This window comes from Micropterus salmoides, unplaced genomic scaffold, assembly GCF_014851395.1.
Source record: "Micropterus salmoides isolate LMB-PRFRI ecotype aquatic unplaced genomic scaffold, ASM1485139v1 Ms_hic_scaffold_3, whole genome shotgun sequence".
In the NCBI taxonomy this organism is placed as follows: domain Eukaryota; kingdom Metazoa; phylum Chordata; class Actinopteri; order Centrarchiformes; family Centrarchidae; genus Micropterus; species Micropterus salmoides.
In genome coordinates, this window is record NW_024042261.1 from 18,727,570 (window position 1) to 18,748,476 (window position 20,907).

Genomic DNA, 20,907 nt, shown 5'->3' on the forward strand with positions numbered 1-20,907 from the left:
CTAAATTTTTGAGTTTGATTGAATAATAATCAAAAAAATGTATTCTCAAAATTTAAGCTTTTCATTACCAACTTAAGAATCAGACACATTTAAGATCACCATCTACCGACAAAGTGCATTCAGGCTAATATTGCACACACCATACGCAGGCTGTTGTTATTGAACAGCGGCTGCTGACCTTAACATTCAAAGACTGCTGTCCATACTGTAATGCTTACAGCCTGCCACTATAGCTTTGTCATACCTTTTTAGTCTTGTGACCTGCTGTACGCTGTTAGTTGCAACCATGTCACTATAGATGTGTTATGTGTGCAAAGAGAGCAGGAGTTGAGGGCTGTCAAATGTTTTTGGTGTGAAATGTGATAAGTTGTTGCTGATTTGTAATGCATTAATGGGACAATGTGTGGGTGATGAAGTTTATTAGGCATGTCCTTACATGTCTTGTTGTGATGTCTTAGAAATCACTTTAGGTAAACTCAGTTCAAGAAGTAGATCATGTGCATTAACAGTAAGCAGAGTTGATCCTGACGTCAGCCTGCACATCCTGTGTGTGTGTGTGTGTGTGTTAAATTGAAAGGGAGTTTCAGACCTCATATCCCCTATCAACTTTACCCACATTTATTATTATTAGGTGTGCACTTGTTTTAGAGAGTGTGACCAGACTCAAACAGTGGGCCCCCACCATGCGTTTCCCTCCTTCTTGTCAGTGTGTGTGTACTTGCCTAGGCAACAGAATGCCCCATTGTGAAGGCAGCACAGAGACCCTGTTATTGGCAGCTCTCTGAGTGGGAGGTAGGGAGCGCAGAGAAGGATAGAGGGAGGGAGAGATTAATGAATTGAAATGTCCAGAGGGCAAAATGCTGGTAGGAAACTGCTGAAAATGAAATGAAAGCAGTGGATAAAGGAAGTCAGCAGTTGATGAACAGTTACGGGGACTACAGAGTTTACAAACACCTACACATTTCTGTAATATGTGAGTTCTGGTGATTTCAGCAGTTTGAGGAACATTTGACATTTTTTGAAAATATGCTTGCTTGCTGTTTAGATATGGGCAAGTCAGATGGAAAGATCAATATTTTTAATCTCTTTAACCTTTTTTCAATTTATGCTTTTAGTTACAGAGTTGGGTCCAGGTTGTGTTTACCCTAGTGAAGCACAAATACAGGAAGCAGGTAGCCTCTATCAGAAGTGAAAAAAGTTGTCCTGGCAAAAACCTCAAAAACAGCTACATGATACATGTTAGGTAGCAAACTATCATGGTGAGTTGGGAGATGCAGAATTCCTAATTCAGCTGCTGGATCAACATAAGGGGGTGTGCCATGAAAATGTCTGTAATGTGGATTCATTGCAGGGCGACTTATAGCAACATCATGGAAGATTTGTTTTTTTTTTGGCACAAACAAATTACACTCTGAAACTTCAGTTTTTCAAAACTACCGTTTAAGAAACTATTGTTTGTTGAGTGTAATTCACAGCTGTTTTAAATAAAGACAGCTGTACACATGCATTTTTTTTTATGAATACATTATTTATGATTTATGTATGTGTGATAACACATGCCATAGAAATATTACTTACTAGTCCAATAGAAAGAATGTCAGCTCTACATCTGTCCTGCAGCCTTTCATTTCCAAAAAAGTTCTCGCCAATTTCTGGCAGCCTCTTGCTTGGTCTCTTTCTCTCTTCTTAGCTTAGCGTATTTACCTCTGACATTAGCTAACTGTAGAGAGGCTGCTGCGCCTGGTTATATTGCCCGCTTGCCTTGCCGCTCTCCACCAGCAGCAGCATGATCTTGGGTGGCAAGCTAGACAGCAACTGATGCTAATGCACTTACAGTAACGTTTAACACTGTATTGCTAAACGTTTTAGGACACCCCTTCAAATCATTGAATTCAGGTGTTCCAATCATTTCCATGGGCACAGGTGTATAAAATCAAGCACATAGGCATGTAGACTGCTTCTACAAACATTTGTGAAAGAATGGCTCGCCCTCAGGAGCTCAGTGAATTCAAGCGTGGCACCTGATGTGCAGTAAGTACATTTGTGAAATTTCCTCATTACTAAATATTCCGTGGTTAACTGTTAGAGGTATTATAACAAAGTGGAAGCGATTGGGAACCACAGAAACTCAGCCACAGTAGTGGGCCACATAAAATCACAGAGCGGGTTCAGCGCATGCTGAGGAGCACACGTTGTGTGGCCTTCGGAATAGCTCAAGAACAGTGCGTAGAGAGCTTCATGGAATGGGTTTCCGTGGCCAAGTAGCTGCATCCAAGACATACATCGCCAAGTGCAATACAAAGCATTGGATGCAGTGGTGTAAAGCACGCCGCCACTGGACACTAGAGCAGTGGAGACGAGTGACGAATCACGCTTCTCTGTCTGGCAATCTGATGGACGAGTCTGGGTTTGGCGGTTGCCAGGAGAACGGTACTTGCCTAACTGCACTGTACCAAGTGTAAAGTTTGATGGAGGGGGGATTATGGTGTGGAGTTGTTTTTCAGGGATTGGACGTGGACCCTTAGTTCCAGTGAAAGGAACTGTTAATGCTTCATATACCAAGACATTTTGAACAATTTCATGCTTCCAACTTTGTGGAAACAGTTTGCGGATGGCCCCTTCCTGTTCCAACATGACTGCGCACCAGTGCACAAAGCAAGGTCCATAAAGACATGGATGAGCGAGTTTGGTGTGGAGAACTTGACTGGTCTGCACAGAGTCCTGACCCCAACCTAACTGAACACCTTTGGGATGAATTAGAGCGGAGATTGAGAGCCAGGCCTTGTTGTCCCACATCTGTGCCTGACTTCACAAATGTACTTCTAGAAGTAGGGTCAAAAATTCCAAATGAACACACTAAACCTAAACCTTGTGGACAGCCTTCCCAGAAGAGTTGAAGCTGTTATAGCTGCAAAGGGTGGGTCAACTCAAGTGTGTTATCTAGTAAGTTTGCCAACAGCAACTCGAGATTTATAGCTTGTGGCTAAGCCCCTGTCTGTGAAAACTCTTTGCTAACACAGGCAAACATCAAGCAAGCAGAACAACACAAGACACAGCAAGCCAGCTAATGTGTTATTACTGACTAGTCCAACAGCAAGAAGGCCAGCTCGGCATCTTTCCTGCATCCTGTCAGCTTTTTTAGCTCTCTCGCTTGGCCACTCTTATCTTTTTTTCTTCCTCGCTTCCTCTGAGAACTTCTTTTGTCTCTTTGCAGCCACTGCCACAATATCAATACTGAGAATACTGAGCTTCTTCCAAAGAACTAACACTGTACATTGTACTTTTTGCTTCTTCTTTTAGCTTGCTTGCTGAAGGGTTGTGTTGGTGCTGTAAAGCATTACACCATTGTCATGATAACTGTCCTGCCTGGGATTCATTGTAACACAGCGCAGTAGCTGGCGCAGGGAGCCCGGAGTGGTAATGACAAGTCAGTGTACAATCAAAATGATTTTGAAGCTGTCATTTTAAGATAAAATTACTACAGAATGTTGCTAAGAATAGGTCACATTTGTGCTAACCTTCCACCAACAAAGTGCATTCAGACTAATAATCCACTCACCATACCTAGGATATTGTTTAAGTGGGTGCTAACATTAACATTCAAAGTCCATACTATGATATTTACAGCCTGCCACTATAGCTTTGTCATACCTTTTTAAGTTTTGTGACATACTGTGTGCTGTTAGTTGTAACCTTTTCACTATGGATATGTTATGTGTGCAAATAGAGCAGGAGGGAAGGGCCGTCATGTGCTTTTGGTGTCAAATTTGTCTAAAGTGAAAATGGGACATCCTGGCTGTCTGTGTGTGTATGTGTATTAATTTCTGTAGGGAAGCCCCTGGATGTCAAATTAAGCCTGTTGCAACAAAATCTCAACATTCTCAATGTTTTTATCGCATTAGAAATATTGCATAAGTAAGATTGTAGATATAAAGAGATTCTCTGACATACTTTTATGTTTAACTATTGCGACAGCCTCTTGTTACTAATCAAAACAACAATTTAGTGACTACAGACTATGCTACCAGGCATGAACAACCTGCCATTCAAATTGATCGGTTTTCCTGTGTCTTTCTCACCATCTATATTTGTCTAATTTATTGCTGAAGTAAAAAATTGTGTCTGGTCAATGCTGAGACATAAATATGTGTGTGTGTTGGTTTATGAGTAATCCCCTAATGACGGCTGATGACCGACGACCAAACAGATTGTAATTCAGAGTGGGTGAAGTGTTTCTGAGTTCCTCAATTCAAAAATAGGAACTGCGTTTGATCAGTGAGAAAAATTGACACTGTTCTGGTGCCCTGTGGTCTCTTGAAACATTTGGCAGGAAATGAAATGTGCTCATTTCAACTTGCTCACACACTGGTGAGTGGCACTTCTCGGACTGGATAGTGTGGGTTACTGTGTGCTCACTCAGCCTCCTCAGCCTCCACTTCCAGTCACCGAATGAAATCAGGTCCATTTCATGTTTTTAATATTTACTGTTTTGCGTAATCTATCACTAGTCAGGCAATTAATTTGTCTTTGTACCACAGTAAATTCACAGAATATGCATGTGAAGTGAAACAATATAGTCAGCTTCTGTTTTTTCATTAAATGTAATCCTTTTTACATGAAATTTAAAGTTTAACAATAAAGTTAATTTAGTAACATTTAAATTATCTCATTTTCTGACACATATGGGGTTGCTCACATCAAAACAGTAACAAAAGAGGTAGTGTCATGTGTAGAATCCCAGAGTGACTGCAAGCTGAGCTTGTTGCCAACTTTTGCTCAGATTGTTACCCAGACGTTCAGGCGATTGTTACTGGGTGCTGAATTATCTCCTCCTCTCCAAATAGATCTGCTGATTAAAACCCTAAATAAAGCAGTTTCACTTTCTTAAAACTTAAAACTGTATTTCTTAGGATCCAGACGTCCTAAGACTAAAAATGATTCTTCCGGTTAAAAACCAGCCAAGATATAAAAAGCATATCGTAAAAAAGTGGCCTAACACTGTATAAAGAGTCCATTTATGGCAGCTTCTGGCAGACTACCACAACATTGATGCACACGCAAAGGGGATATGACCCCATTCACTATTACCTTAAATTACGGATTTCTCTGGGTTTGAAAAAAGTTGGAAACGTGAGATAATGTAAGTACGCAACTCAAGAATACATTTAACGTAGGTTGAAATTTTTAATGCAGAAAAGTTGCATATTATACCATTTAACATCGATTGTTTTATATGAGATCATACATAAAGATTTATGAGCATATTTCCTGTCTAGTTTAGACAGCATAGGTTTTTATAACAAGATGCTAAAGTAGATATTAAGTGCAAAATAACAGCTCAGTAAATTTTGCTAGGGCACCTACTTTCCTTGAATACTTTAATGTAATTTTATCCGACATTATGTCTTTATGCAGAATATTTGTTACAGAAATATTGCATTATTCAAGCAAATCCTCCTATGTTTTTTTTGTGTGTAAATTAAATTATACTATTCCTAATTTGGTGAAATGTTGAGTATAGTTCTCAGTAGCTCAAAAATTAAGTTAATAAACAGTTCTCCAGCAGGGAGATTAGGCATGTTAATGGACCTTGCATTGAGCTGAACTGAAAACTAATTGCAATCAAATGTACTTGTGCTTACAGTAGTTCAAAAGCACAAGTGATAATCAGTATGGAGGGTTCCATATTGAGCTGTGTGTGTTTGTGTTGAAAGAAGACTGTTTGTGGTTCTGCCTGGGAAACAGCAGCTTTCCTTGTGGTCCAAAGTGCTAGACAGGTAGGTCAGGGATGTGATTAATCCGGAACTCCGTATTTTCCGACCTGAAAATTTGATCCACGTGAATCATGCAGATCTTTAATAATAAAAAAAGAAAGGGGGGGTTACAGGAGCTGGCCGCGTAACATGTTGGCCAGTAATACTGCAATATTACTTTTCCCAGCAAAGAGTAATGTAACGGATTACTATTTCCAAAACAGTTATATTATCACAGTTGCTAATCCAAGTAACGCTGCGCTGCTGAACGCACCATCCCTGACGTGAATGCGCGACCGCGCTGCAGGTCAGCGGCACCAGTCAGCTGTCAGACAAAAAGCTAATGGAAGACTGGAGAACAGGGAGAGAGAGGGATTTTCGACAGCTGTAAGAAACATTATTGCCATTATTGTGTCACAGTCTAAGATGCAAAGAACGTTGTCGTCCGTTGTAAACTTTGTGCGAGCAGCAAAACGTTTTTGACCGCGAACCATTCTACATTTATACTTAGGCTAATTGAGGCATCAGCTAAAGCAACACAGCAACGTGAAACTCCGAAAGAAACTCCGGGAGAGAGTGGCGTTATATCACCCAGTAAGTAGAGTAGCAAATATTACTTTTTTAAGGAGTAGGCTAGGCTATATGCTAAGTAACTAGTAGGTAGCCTAATAACTACATTATTTCTGGGTAACTTGCCCACCACTGAGTTGACAATAAGGATCGGATAAAGTGGGTATATTTTGATTATTGCTTGCTATAACGTTAGACTATGTCTAATGTTTAGCCTACTTTGACTTCGTTGTCGATTGATCAATCATATAGGCTAAATAGGCTACACTTTGCTGTATGAATGGTTGCTTTTTAAGTCGTCCTTATGTTAAAGGTTTTAGCAAGTTTAGGACAAAATTTTCTTGTGAATGGTTGTAACAGGGTTTATATAAGGCCTTTTCATACGCTGTGATCCGCGGGGTCGCTCTGCGCTTATCTACAGACAGGCAAACAAGCGCTCCCCGACGTAACCATGGCAACGGCTTCTGTGTAACTGTCGCGAGTTTCCTGAATAAGCTTAGTTAGGCCACCAGGTCTTAAACAGGTACAACCTTTGCTGCTGTCTCCTATTCATTAAAAATAACCTATTAACTTCTACTGAACTAATTTGAAAGTTAGTAATTATATTATTTAGCTATGGACTATTTCATGTTGCGCATTTAGCTGTTGAATTTTGGTAAAAAAATGAATACAAAATAATAATTATTATAGAGAGGTTGCGATGGAGCAGTGGATTAGACACTTGTCTTTGATTTCCACTGCAACACATCCACCAAATAATTTATTTTCATGGGTCCTGCTTTACCATCCGTGTTTAATAGAGCCGCTGCCAGTTTGATCGGGGTGTCAGGAGGTAGTCTATATTTTCCTGCTGTTTTGCACTTTGCCAAATCACATGCCTGGGAGATAAAACACCAACTGCGTTTTATGTCTCTTCCTAGCACTTTGGACTTGGATTAAGTATTTTGATAGCAACAAATATAACTTTGGGGGTATGTGTGGGGGATGTGTTTTTGATAGATCCGGTTTATACATCAGAACAGCCCTTACTGAGCTATTGCTTACAATTAGGTAGGTTTGCATCATGTGAATGAAGGGAGCTGGTGCTGCCTGCTGTTTGCTAATCGAGGCCTGACATTGTGACTGATCTGCATGTGAAAAAAAAATCCTCATACTTGGACAATTTGAGCGCTGCCACTGTCATGATGTACATTATTCAAATCCTAAGACCTACTGCAGTAGAAAACCATTTGGTGCGTTAAGAGAGAATGAAAATGGATGGATTCTTGGGAAGGTGATCTTGAATCCACTTATGCAGCATTCAAGTGTGTGTGTTGAGGGATGTTGAGAATTGAGCGAGTTCCTTCGAACGTGCTGTGTGTGTCAATATGTGTTGGGTCAATTGCACTTCCTTTCATAGTGGTTTGTTGTGTGGTGTTGCTACAGTACTGACTCTGTGTTGGCTGCTCAAAAGGAATTCTAAAGATTTGTGTTTTTAAGTTTATACAGCACTGAGATAGTGGTCAGGTATGTTTGCCTCGTCTGTGGTAACACATTAGGAATGGAATACAGATGCAACAGATGTTCATACTAAAATCAAATATGATCATCTGACCTGAGCAGTGACCCTGAGCAGTTTGTGAATGCACAATCCAGAGTTTGCTCAAGCTGTGTATAGACCAAGTGAGCAGAGGCGCTGTTGAAAATGACAGTGCTTATCAAAATGACTAAACAGCTAGAGGATCTTGCTGTATTAACACAACTTCCTCTTTTACCAAGGCGGTAACCACCCTGACAACAGTTAACTTTGATACTGCTGTTTACAGTATATAAAAATGGCTGGCTCTACATAAATGCAATTGTTCTCTTGATGATTAATCATAATTATTTCTGTCTTTCAGGAAGCAAATTTGTTGTAGCTCTTCTGCACTACAACAAATTTCCCAATGCAGGATTTCTCAAAATAGTGTATTATGTAGGAAGTGGTTTTCATCATCTTGTCTATAATCAATGACTAATGAGACGCACAATTATCCAATTTTAGGAAGTAAAACAAAGTTTTCAGTTTAAATCTGGGTAAAAAATTTTTATTGAGATGATGCATCCTTAAAAAGTTCCCTTTGAAAAGCCATTATAACATTTATTTTCATGAATGGACACAATGCATATTGCTATGCTGTATTATATGTTCCTGTTTTTCTCTTTCACAGGTTGTGTAAGCCATGATCTGAGGTGGACATAGACTCACACACATCAATCATGTCTCAGTCTGAATCCTGTGCAACTGTGTGGGACTGGTTATGTGTGCTTCGTCTGGAGCAGTATTATGATGCATTTCAGAGTGCCGGGCTGGCAACCTCACGACAGTGTCGTAGCCTCACACCAGATCAGCTGGAGCAGATGGGCATCACCCTGCCAGGTCACCGGAGGCGCATCCTGGCTAGCCTGAACAAAACACACGGTAACAGTGATACACAATGTGACACACAATGTGACGCATACTCTCGCCTTGTACAGTCTGAGAGAGATCAGAGATTGGAGGAAACGCGACATGCCAAAGTGTTGCAGAGAGAGAGACCTATGCCTACCCCAGGGGAAGGAAAACTTGTCCTGGAGGAAAGGGAGAAAAGAGCTGGAGAGACGTTGAGACCTATACCCAGGGAGAGAGAGAAACCAGTCCCCAGGGTGAGACAGGTGTCCAGGATGAAAGAAAAAAGTGAAGAAGAAAGACAGACGAAGCCAGTTCCTGGACAAAGACAAACAGCACCTAGAGGAGGAAAAGGGGAGCAGAGGGATGGAGGAATAGATGGACAGATGGAGAGGCCTGTGCCTAAAGAGAGGACTAAATTTCGCTCTAGTGCTCAAGCGGACTGTAATCCCAGCCCCTTTGTCGCTCCAGCTTCTGACACCTCTTTACCCCCTGTTCCTCCACGAAGCACCCCTAACTGCCCTCCACAGTGCTTCACCTCATCCTTGAGCATCTCACCTCCTGCTCAAACCCCTTCCTCCCCTCAACTGGACACACATACGGTTAAAGCCCCAGCTGTACAGAGCAGATCTGTTTCCCAGAGTTGCACCCCCACCAGCGCCCCCACACACACACCTCTCCACCTTCCCAACTTCCCAACTCGGCCTCAGACATTAGCCATCCAGCCACGTGCCCAACATTTGGGTAGTGATGGAGGAAGAAAAACTTCACCCGTCTCCCCCATTGCTTCACCCAGCGACGGCAGAAATGCACCCCCTCTCCCTCCAAAAGTAGGGACAGGATGTAAAGGCCCTCCACCAATCCCACAGCGGATTCTTGCACAGTCTCCCAGAACTCACAGGTAACCCTATTTTTTTTAATGGCTTGTGACCTCCCCTGTCCTTTTTTTTGGTCAAGTTATAACTACTCTTTTTTTTGCCCCTCTCAGATTGCCTGTATTCATCATTTGTCAAATTATAGCCTTTTAGAGAAAAATACACATCAGAATAACTTCTGGTAGTTTTATTCTTGTTAGTTACCTGTTTTAAATAAGCCCGTCCCTGGGCCGCTTCTACTGGATAAGGGTTAGGAATTTTGTTTTTAACACCCCTAGCAGTACCTGTAGTTTCCACTGTGTACTGAATGCTATTTAACTTTGAGCTGAAGGAGTGAGTGTGTGTGAGGGTGCTACACAGGGTATGCGTTGATGTAATTTCTCCTTCCGGAACATGCTGGACTGAGTGGCAAAACATAGTTTAGCAAACCGGGAGTAAAACAAGTGATTATTTGCTCAAATTAAAGGCAGTCAGACTCGACAGTGATCTTTACTTCTTACCAAAGAACCGGTGGTCCAGCTCTTTCCCATTTGAGATGTGTTGTCTGTGTTTCAGCTGATTCAACCTAATACTGCTGCTCATCTTTCTGCCACTCAGTGAGCGTAACTGCGTTCTGTGACATCATGCGTATACCCTCTATATTGAAGGCAAAATAACAAATAATAATAAGTAATGATTCTCAGTGGTGTGTGTTGACGGATACATTTAATAGAGAAATGGTCAAGAATCTCGCTCTGTACAACAGTATTGATTTTTGGAGGATTGTGCTGCCATCTACTGGACAAGATGGAAAAATGCATCTCATGTTAATTTTAGTAGCAGTTTAGACACAACAAATGTTGTTGGTGAATTTTAAACACTTCCTGAAATTAAAATTAGACACTTCCTGAAACTGAAAGGCCAAAGCACACTGACTGACTGAGTGGACCTAAGCCCCAGTTGCCCAGTTGAATACGGAAATATAAGTTGAGAGAACAACAATGAGCGAATTCAGCCTGTTTGTGTGGTTGCTCATATCCAACCACTGTAGTGTGTGTGTGTGTGTGTGTGTGTGTGTGTGTGTGTGTGTGTGTGTGTGTGTGTGTGTGTGTGTGTGTGTTATTTTTCAATAGCTCTGTGGAGACCTTTTCTTAACTATTTAAAAAGCAGTCCATTTTCCATTAACAGCAGAATATTAATCCTTCAGCTAGTTTCACTGCTGGTACTGTAACAGTCCTTTATCATAATGTGTGTTTGTGTAGTTCCTGGTGATAGCAGAAAAGATTAAGAGCTTGTTCTTTTTTTGTGTGTCTTTCATCACCAGTAAGGGAAAAGAAACGTAAGCATTGCCTCAGGCTTTTGGGTAGTTCTGTTACGAGTAACGTGTTCTCTGTATTTTGAAGGGAAAGTGGCTGTAGAGAGAGGGAGGAAGTGACAATAGAGAACAACATAGAGCTGTTAAAAAATTTGCCTCTGTAAGTAACAAGGACAGAGAGAAAACCAAAAGTGATTTGTTACCAGGAACTACCTTCACACTTTTTCTTGCCTCTTCTCGTGCAAATTCACACGCTCTCTTGTTTCCTTGTCAGGGTGCCTCCTCCCAGCTTCTGGTTACTGGCCATTTCCTCCTCCTCTTTTTTTTTTTCCTCTCCTCCGTGGATATGTTAGTGTGTCTTTTAAGATTGTTGTATCACCAAGGAAGAGGGCTCCTTTTGAACATGTCAGGACAGGTAAAGTTGATACTAACCATATCTCTACATGTCTTTACTCAGTCTGTACTCGTCTTCAGCATGCGCTCTCTCCTTCTAATCCCCCACGTCACTCTGTTCTGTTAGTGTTTCAAATAAGGAAGCCTTTATTTCTTGCTGTTCTGCCATGTTCTAGCTGTGTAACACCGATGGTCAGTCAATAGAAAACAAGTTTGTGCATATTCTACTGAGTTTAAAAAAGTTTTTTTTTACCTTGTCCAGAGTAAGGTAGTTTGCTGTTTTAATGATGCCGGCTAAGACCAGATATCGTACCATGTCCTGGGGCTGAACAAGTACAGGGAACTGACATTGATATTGGTTAAATACCTGCATGTCTGTGACAAAACTAGTAAGATGTGATTTTGCAAAGGCATCCCTGCGATGTTTAGCTGCCATGACCAAATCAGGTGTTTTCTAAGAGAAACACTGTGCTCTTAGCTTTACTCTCAATGACATACAGGCTGTTTTTCAAACAGACATTATAAATAATGTACATTGTACATTTGTGTGCCACAGCATAGACGAGCTTGCTGCTGGTCTTGTATGCCAAACTGCCACCTTTTGCTTGTATTTGAGACCAGAAAAGACAGGGAAGCTGTGAAATGAAAACATATGCTATCTTTAATTGTCCCTCATCTGTCAACACCATAACTTAAGGGTCCATTAGTTGTTGTGTGACATTGCATCATCCAGAACAGAAAAGTCCAGTGACATGGCTAGTGACAGCTACGCAGTAGGCATCAAAACACACAATATATATACACATAGCATTTAAGTAACAGTAAAGAGAGCAGCAATCCTACATAATGTACAGATGTGGAGTATTGTCAGTGCAGAAAAATGCAATATTATAAATATAAGTGCGATAGTGCCAATGGAAGGGTACTCTAAATGTGTAATTATATGTACATTGAAGTGACCGGAGCAGAACTAGGGATAAAGTGTAGAAATTTGCAATAAATATCACATTTACACACAGTGCGGGGGGACAAAGGAGCGGTCATTGAGCAGGTTAAATATAGCTAACGGCCTCCCGTCTCAGCACTCTTCCTCTGAGAAAAAGGAGGAACTGTGTCAACAGGTCAGTTTCCCGTCATTGTGGGTCTTGCGTATCATTTTCTGGTTTATAATTAAACAGAGCTAATGAATAGAAAATTTGACTGTTGTTTTTGAATTTTGGACTTGTAACCTACAGTTAGTCCAAGAGCCCACAGAGCTTACTGTTAACAACTTCAAATTGAGTAGGTTGTCTCCAAAGCTGACGGTGACTGAGCTTTTCAGACATGTCCTCTTGGGCAAACCATTACTATTTAGCCTAAAAGAAACCAAATAATTGTTTTCTACTAGTATTTGATTCAGGCCTGGTGCCGATGAGTATTTGTGAAGCTAAACAAAAGATTTTTTTGTAAACAAAGTGACATTTTCTTTGCTGTTATGTGTGTAAAAGCAGATCGTTGTGATTGTAATGAAAAGGAAATTCACTAAGGACGGAGGAATAAAGAGGAACTTTCACAATACTGGATGGATGGAAACCAAGCCTATGTGCTCACTCTTGACTTTCAAGTCAGCATGGAAATGGTGTATAGTGGGTGAATGAATTCTTGTCACAGATTGTGGGATTGTGTGTCTTTATGACTAACCATAAGGCTAGTAACAGAATGCAGTATGCTATGTATTTGTAAACATAATCGTAAAACATCAAAGTGTGACTTTGTATGAGGGATGAAATTGTGGAGCCAAACACAACAATCTGATATATTTTAATATATATATAATAATTTTTTTTTTTTTTTTTTTTAAGGCACTGTGCTTATGGACATTGTCTTCACATTCACAACCACATTAATATGGGTGCTGCTTTTTGGTTTGGCATGGGCAGACTAGTACATGCACTCAAATGCATGTAGTGTCTGTTGAATTTCAATTTACTTGAAATGTCCTGCCTACTCAACCTGTGTGTATGTGTTGCATTGAGAAACACTATCATATTGTTATTATTTAGCTAATATATATATATATATATATATATATATATATATAGTATAAGTACAGTACAGAGTATATGTTTGGGCTTGGGAACACTTTTGGATCCCCCAGGAAGGGGAAGCAGTTTTTTTTGGTTTATTTTTTATCTGAACCACCTGTTTTATAAGACCCGTCTGGAGTACAAGGACTTTGTACCAAGTATGTCCTGCTGGGTTTTGATAGTTAAAAGGCAGATCCTCAGAACTTGCATAACAAATTCCACAGCCAGAGTTCAAACTGACCCGTGAGGAAGAATGTAATGTGTGCGTTGCTTGAACCAAGGAGTTTCCTCTTTATAAGCCACACAAAAAATTCATAGTCTCTCTCACTGAACATAACAACTCCGCACCCCGCTCGCTCCAATAAGTCTACTAGCAAGTGTAGCCAGCCAAAGTAGCTAGAGTAGCATGCGGATAAAGGAGCCTGGTTTTCTGGTTCTGCTAGTGTTCATTGTGCCCTTTGAAAATGGCAATAATTATGGTGAATTGTTTGTGGTATTGTTATCAGAATGTTTCACCACGGTCTATTGCGGTATACCAGCACATCTCTAGTGCACACATACTGTGTTTTTGTTTGTTTGTGTGTTTACAGGGGATCCCAAGGTATGCTGTGTTTACATAGAGATCTTGCAAAGTGAGGCAGGTTCAGACTTGTTGCCTAACTCAGAAGTAGAGAGGGAAAACTAGACAGTCAGAAGGAGAAAAGAGGGGCGCCAGACTGCCACAGCTTTGGGATCAATGCTCGTATCACCTGAAGAAGACTCAAGCTCCATATCAGCAGTCAATAACTGTTACCAGAGTTGTTCCCCGAGTGATTCTTTTTCCTTTTTTTTTCACGCAATTCTTAGAGAATTATAACTTTTTTGCCTGCAACCAGACCTTTCTTTTATATTTGGTGGATGCAATGAGAAAAGACAGCAGAGGAAAAAGGGAGAAGGGCTTTCTTTCCAACTGTGGGTGTATAGAATCAGCCGTCTGTGTGGGATTTTCACTCGACCTCGGATTACCATGGTGTCCGAGGACTCATCTCCTGCTCTCCAAACCTCTGCTGACCTGTCCTATACCCCTTTATCCCCCAGCCCCTCTCCCACCTTGATGGTCGCTGATGAGATGCAGGAAAACCAAACTCCACAGGTCCTACCTCGCATCAGGACACCCTCTCAGACTTTCGATAACACACAACAGTCAGCTCAACCGGACACTCAGCCAGTTCTGCCTGCTAAAAGTGTCTCCCAACCTACCCATGAGTCCAGTAAGTATTCAAATCAACATATGGTACTTTTTAAAAAAATATGTAATTCGTTAATTAGTTAGAGATGATATAAAATGAGGGAGTGAGATGAGGACTGCGGGTTGAATTATGTTAAACCTAAACTTCTGTATACACAGAGAGAGGGAATACCATACAACTATGAATTGTACAAAAAAAGGATCTTCACTTCCTGTCGGTGTCTTAAGTGATGAAGAAATATCAAAAAAAAAAAAAACTTACTGAATGTGACAGCTCAGCACAAGATGAAAACTAACAGGACTTGCTGCACTTTTGCTCCATTTCGGTAGGAAAAGGATTGCCGTTGAATGCATCTCATATTACATGACTACGTGACTAACGTTGCACAATTGAAAGAGGAGCTAGATAACTTTGTTTGACAGCAAGCCGTGTTAAATAATTGTTCAGCTCATATTAATTTAGATTTATTTCTGACAGGCCGACTTTATCTACTGACAAGAGGCTCACAGATATGCATAGAATATGTTAACCATTATTGTGTAATAACGTTACACTATTCCACTGATTAACACAGCATTACCTAGCTTTGGGGCTAATTTAATTTGGCAATGTGCAGCGTTAGCTGCTGTAAGTGATGTTCGAGAATAATTTAAAGTGACGAACTAGGGGCAAATGAGATGACCGCTCACTAGAACTGCCTCGCTGTTTCAGATACAAATCCACAATCAAGTCTGTCAGCAGCTGAGCCTCCAAAACTCAACTACTGTAACATTAAACATACTGCTTGTGAGAGGGCAATGAAAAACAGGAAAGTTAGCAAGTATGGTCATGAATGTTTTCAGGAGAAGAGAAGTGATTAGGGTTTTTTTTATTATTATTATGTAAGTCATGTATTTAACATGACAAAGGACCAACTCTCCGTTCCTGTTTCTGCCAAGGGGGTAAGCGAGAGTTGGAACAGTGAAGCTGACCAAAGCCTGCATGGAAGTTTCCAAAAATGATGTCAAAACCCAGTGACATCCCGTTGCACATGAGAGATGTAACCTTATTGCTTAGATTACAAGCTCTCTGTGAATCTAAAAAAAATATTCGGCCATCAGTGACGCTGTGTTGGTGTTTGGCAGATGAGCCTAGTACGTGGGCTGATTAAACAGTCATGATCTGAGTCAGACAAACACACTGAGCCAGGAGACTTTTTGTTTGTGCAGCATAGTGCAGCTATGCAGCTGTCAGAATTACGGGATTTCTGCCATTGCTCTAAGTCATTAAACCACGCTTAAGCTGCGCGATCATGCGCAGTAGAGACTGGTCCCAACATGAAGTAGCCCTGTAGTAGTATTTCATAGGACCAAAACTGGCTCCAGCGATGAAAGGCCTTCGCCCTTGCCTGATCATATTCTCTTCAGACCTTTTCCTCTTTGGCTGTTTCTTGGCTATCTCTTCTTCTTCACAGTGCCTGGAGTCCAACACGTTCGAATGTGCCGGTGTATAGAACTCTCTCTTTCACTGTCCCCATCACTCCTGTGCATGTGCACTAACTGTTGCTGATTGGCCGGAAAACAGTGTTGTGTGCAAATGTCCAGACCAGTTTCTTTGTTTTCCATTAACAGAGCCACGGCACACACAAAATGGAGAGCTAGCGAACTGTGAGGAAATATTTGCTGAATTACAGAAAAAGTGTAATGTATTACAGTCACTTACTATCCCTTTAAATCTTAACCAGTGATACAGTCTGCCAAGTAGATCGAAACTCAGTGTTCTTGCCAAAGTTCCTCCTCAGCAGTCCTTCTTTACCTCTCTGAACAAGTTACATGCAAACTGCTGCAAGTGTCAGATTTATCACCATTTTACATATTGCCTTTAGTTACTGTTTAATTAAAATATAGAACTCAGACCTTAAATAATCTAAAGTATCTACAGTGTATTTCACTCAACATATTTGCTTATTATATATCTTCTCACTTAAGGCTACTTTTACTTGAGTGCCGATATTTGTAATTAAAAGGGAGAACAATTTTGACGCATGGCTGTAGCCTCATAGTGAAAGTAGCATTTTCGGTCTCATTGTAAATGTCATGTAAATAAAATGGAAAAATTCAAATAGAGTGTGCCTGTAAAGAGTTACAACAAAAAGAGAACCACTGCATCTTCTTCATTATGAGTTGTCTCAGATCTCTGTTTTAAGTCATGAGTTTATTAAATCTGGTTTAAATTAATCTGTTACAGGTGGTACAGTTTTTAGGCTTACTTGAGCCTGGCGTTTTAAGAAAAGTCTCAGTATAGTTGAACCCACTGTAGAAATACCAGGACAGGTAAGTTATTTTTTCACCTGGAAGACAGAAGTGTTTGCAAAGACTCTGGGCTCCTGTGCTAAATAGAAACCTCTGTGCACAACATGTTTGTTCACATCAAATTTTTCTCCTAAGAATGGCTGCTTCTAGGTGATATTGTTGATATTGTTTACTGAGTGCCGTAAAGAATTGTGACTCAATATTTGTTATATAGACGCTCAACCTGAAAAACTAGTTCTTAAGAGAAACACTGATAAACTGGTACTGCTACAGTATATGCCCAGTAATGCTCTCAGCAGTCCCTCCCAGACCATTTAGTTTCTGTGTTCACAAACATAGATTAACACAGCTAACACTCCAGCGTCGCATAACTTCAGTAACTGTTAAGATCAGTGCTGTTATTTACTTTTAGTTATATTGAGTTTCCTTATTATTGCTCTTGACCAGCAAGTGATTTACTGAATAACCCAGAATGGCTTCTAGTAACCTTCGTGTTGAGTTTGTGGGTTGCATGGGACTTAAGTAAAGTTAGTTTCTAAATGGATGTCCACCATTCATTCATTGGATTTATGAACTCCTGTGTTACATTATGGTTAATTGAGGTTTGTCCAAATCAGATTGGGCGTCAGTACAGATCAGATTGTGATAAATACATAGAAGAATATCTTGATAGGACATCATACTGTGTATGTCCATGTTTTCCTTGCAAACTAGACTTACAGCTAACTAAAGCTGTACAACTGCATTTGTTCTCATCTTCTGCTCCCTCCTTCAGGGTTGGGTTTGCTTGATGATAATATTAATGACTACGAGGATCCAGACTTGTTTCACCCCAGTCTTCATAGAATGAACACACCAGACATGGTAAGTGAGAATGTTTCTTTTTTTTTTTTTTTTTACAGTCTTCTTCCTCTTGTCCTACTGCACGTGAGTGATGGCTGTCTTGTCCAATAGGATGTGTCCCTGCACGTTCCTTGTCAGACTAAAGGACGGTACAATTCCTTATGCAGTGATGACGGACTATTGGAGGAGGATGAGTGAGTCATGCATCAACACACAAACAAACAAACAAACACAGCCGGAAATGCACACTTAGGTGGTACAATAGAAAGAAGCCAAAGAGCAACCACAGAGAATAGACTACTTATGCTTGAGTTGTCTGTGCCATAAAGCTATCTGTAAATGTAATTATCCATCTGGCACACTCATAGACTGAGCTGTATCAGACCCTTCAGGAGTGGTGTGTTCAGTGTAGATTGTGATGATGGAAGTGCTGGAGAGCTTAAATTCTTGGCAGAAGGGGAAGCAAAACAGGCTTGATCACTTTACACACAGTAAAACAGTAAGTATGGAATGCCCTCTTTCTTGACAGTCATCCAGAAATGATTAAATCTCTATGCACAAGAGCATGATTGTACTTTTTGCATGTATGTAAATTACTAAGGTGTAGAAAGTGCAGAGCCTTAAAATACTAACAGATTTTGTAGCAAGGCAGCTCTAATCCTGGCTCATCCAGTAGAAGTGGCACAGACCTCAGTAAAAAGGTTTTCTGTTTCTTTATAAATGTGGATTATCAAAATGAATGTGATTTTTGATCAATAATTAGGTTGCTTGATTAAAACCAGTGGCTGTGAAACTATAAATATTGTGAATATGCAGCGCACAGGCGAGTATACCTGTATTTTGACTTTTTTATTTATTACAGTGACTGATAGGTTTACTCAGCCCTCTAATCTTTTTAGTAGTTGTAAGCACACAAAGCAAAAAAAATTGACCTCTGAAGAACCTCAGCATGAACAGGAATGCCTCTTCATTTATTACATCTTTATCAGTTCTACGCGTCGGCGGAGTTGAAAAGGAATGCCTTTGATTATAAAACTGTTTATACATTGTTTTTACCTTTTGTAGACTGTGAATAATGTGTAAACGTTCAGTTGTTGCCACAAAAATTATCTATTTACTTTAGCTTAATTGTAAATCTAGTCAGCAACCGCCCTCTTCTTTCATATAGCTGTCAACACAGTAGCCTGTTAGACGGAAACTGTCAAACTTATTCATGGTGTCCTGCAGAAACCTTTAGGGACGTGGTGACATAAAATGTATGGTTGTTGATTTCCTGGCTGATAAAGTTCAGTTAAAGGGTAATTAAACTTTGAAATGTGTCCCAAATTACAAAAACTGGTAGATTTATTTCTTGAAAAAAATTATACAAGATTATTATACATTAATTTCTGGTTTCTTTCTGTTAATATTGTTTACGAAGTGTGTGTTTGTGCACTTGTTTCTGTGCATCCAAAGTACCTTGTGGCAGGATGGGGGCCTTAGCAACCTGCAAGGCAGTGTGTACCTGCCAAACACTGGCAGACTGGCTGCAGCCACTAAAGAAGACAGCTCTCAGCTCGCTGCTGTCATCAAGATGGGCTGGCTGGACAAGAATCCACCTCAGGGGTATAAATGACAACACATACACACACAAGCTGAGTTTCTGCTAAATAAAGGGCATCAACTAATACAGATGTCTGTTGAGTACATGGCATTAGCACTGGTTTTATCATTCCTCACACCTAACATGACAGTGATACAAAAGATCATGGTATGGTGTCATTGTGGACTTCTTTGAGATTCTGTTTTTATACCTAACCTAATCAATACAACTGCTTTTTCATGCCCTTTATACTATTAAATAATTGGTTAATAATTACAATGAAATGGTAATAAAGAAATGTTGAAACATATCCAAATATTACCCAGTTTAACAATGCCAATCTGCTATTCTAGTTTCTCCTGCATTACCGTAAAAGGATTATTGCTCTGTACTTTTGAAGATATGTTTGTGTGTCTGTCCTTGTACACAGGGCCCTTTATTATCAGAGACGATGGGTAAAGCTGGATGTTGACTACCTGAGATATTTTGACAATGACAAGGTAACAGCAGAGATATGCAGTAACTCATCACATTAGTTCCTCTTACTGGGAATCTACATCAAATACAAGACATGAGCAGCATGCAAGCGCTACTCCAAAGTCCATATCAACTCCCACATATGTTAGGTCATCGGCTGTCAGGACCAGCTGTTAGCACCACAACAGCCTGCCAAACTGTCAACACGCTTACTGACATCATGAATCTCAGGACAAAAAAGTTTTCAGGTTTTTCTTTTAACTTATTGCCTTCTGTAATGAGCAGGGGAAGTATGCCTGTGGTGGAACTGGAAAGCTCATAGCAAAACTGGGGTCATGATCAATCATTACAGATACTGAATTGTTTAAACAGCAGTCTATGCATATGAGGCTTTTTAAAGCACACCAATTTAAGCTTAAAAAACCTGGGGGGTCCTGTGGTGACGTGCTTCACACATGGATTTATCAGTATCGGTGTGGATTGTTGTATTTGATAAAATGGAGTCAGTTCTGTGAGACAGGCAAGTGACTGGACAAAAAATAATGCTTTAAAAAAACTATTTCTGCGTGGGCTGCACATCAGATACACACATGCATTAGGACAGACTTTCCCACCCACCCAAACATGAGCGCACATCTGAACACACACTCTCATACACACTTCCTGCATGTTGTATATACCATATAGATCTGTTTAACAGGGTAGTTTTTGTGTGTGTGTGTGTGTGTGTGTGTGTGTGTGTGTGTTGTAGGAGGTGTACTCTAAGGGGATCATCTCTACTGCCTTCATCACTAATGTGACCAGTGTGGGGGAGCTGAAGTTCGAGGTCGTCACAAATAACCGAACGTTTATTTTCAGGGCTGAAAGTGAAGGTTTGTCTGTGTGTGCGTACACACATAAAAAATCATTTTTAAAAATTGTAAATAAAGTTGTACCATGTCATGTCTTCTAGATGCACAAATATGCACATTTTTTATTGTTGCTTTTGTTATTATTGTTATTATTGTTATTATTTTTATCATTGTAAAGCACTTTGTGACTTGCTCTGTGAAAGGTGCTATATTAAATAAATTTTACCCACTTACTTACGTACATGCATATTTACTAAACATTTTTATTTATGCATG

The 20,907-nt window shown here is 40.2% G+C and overlaps 1 protein-coding gene across 5 annotated transcripts in view; it reads left to right on the forward strand.

Annotated features, from left to right (window-relative positions):
- Window positions 1-20,907, forward strand: part of LOC119882436 (arf-GAP with Rho-GAP domain, ANK repeat and PH domain-containing protein 1-like) — a 56,049-nt gene that overhangs the window by 5,897 nt on the left and 29,245 nt on the right. For 4 of the 5 annotated variants that reach the window (XM_038692476.1, XM_038692477.1, XM_038692474.1 and 1 more), the window contains exons 2-8: window positions 8,513-9,631; window positions 14,436-14,608; window positions 17,654-17,742; window positions 17,833-17,915; window positions 19,177-19,326; window positions 19,734-19,803; window positions 20,532-20,652. In XM_038692476.1, coding sequence (XP_038548404.1) covers window positions 8,562-9,631; window positions 14,436-14,608; window positions 17,654-17,742; window positions 17,833-17,915; window positions 19,177-19,326; window positions 19,734-19,803; window positions 20,532-20,652 — 1,756 coding nt within the window. In that variant the 5' untranslated portion in view covers window positions 8,513-8,561. Of the gene's footprint in view, window positions 1-8,512; window positions 9,632-11,160; window positions 11,315-14,435; window positions 14,609-17,653; window positions 17,743-17,832; window positions 17,916-19,176; window positions 19,327-19,733; window positions 19,804-20,531; window positions 20,653-20,907 lie in introns of those variants that run through there. The other variant, XM_038692479.1, reaches the window with a different exon arrangement.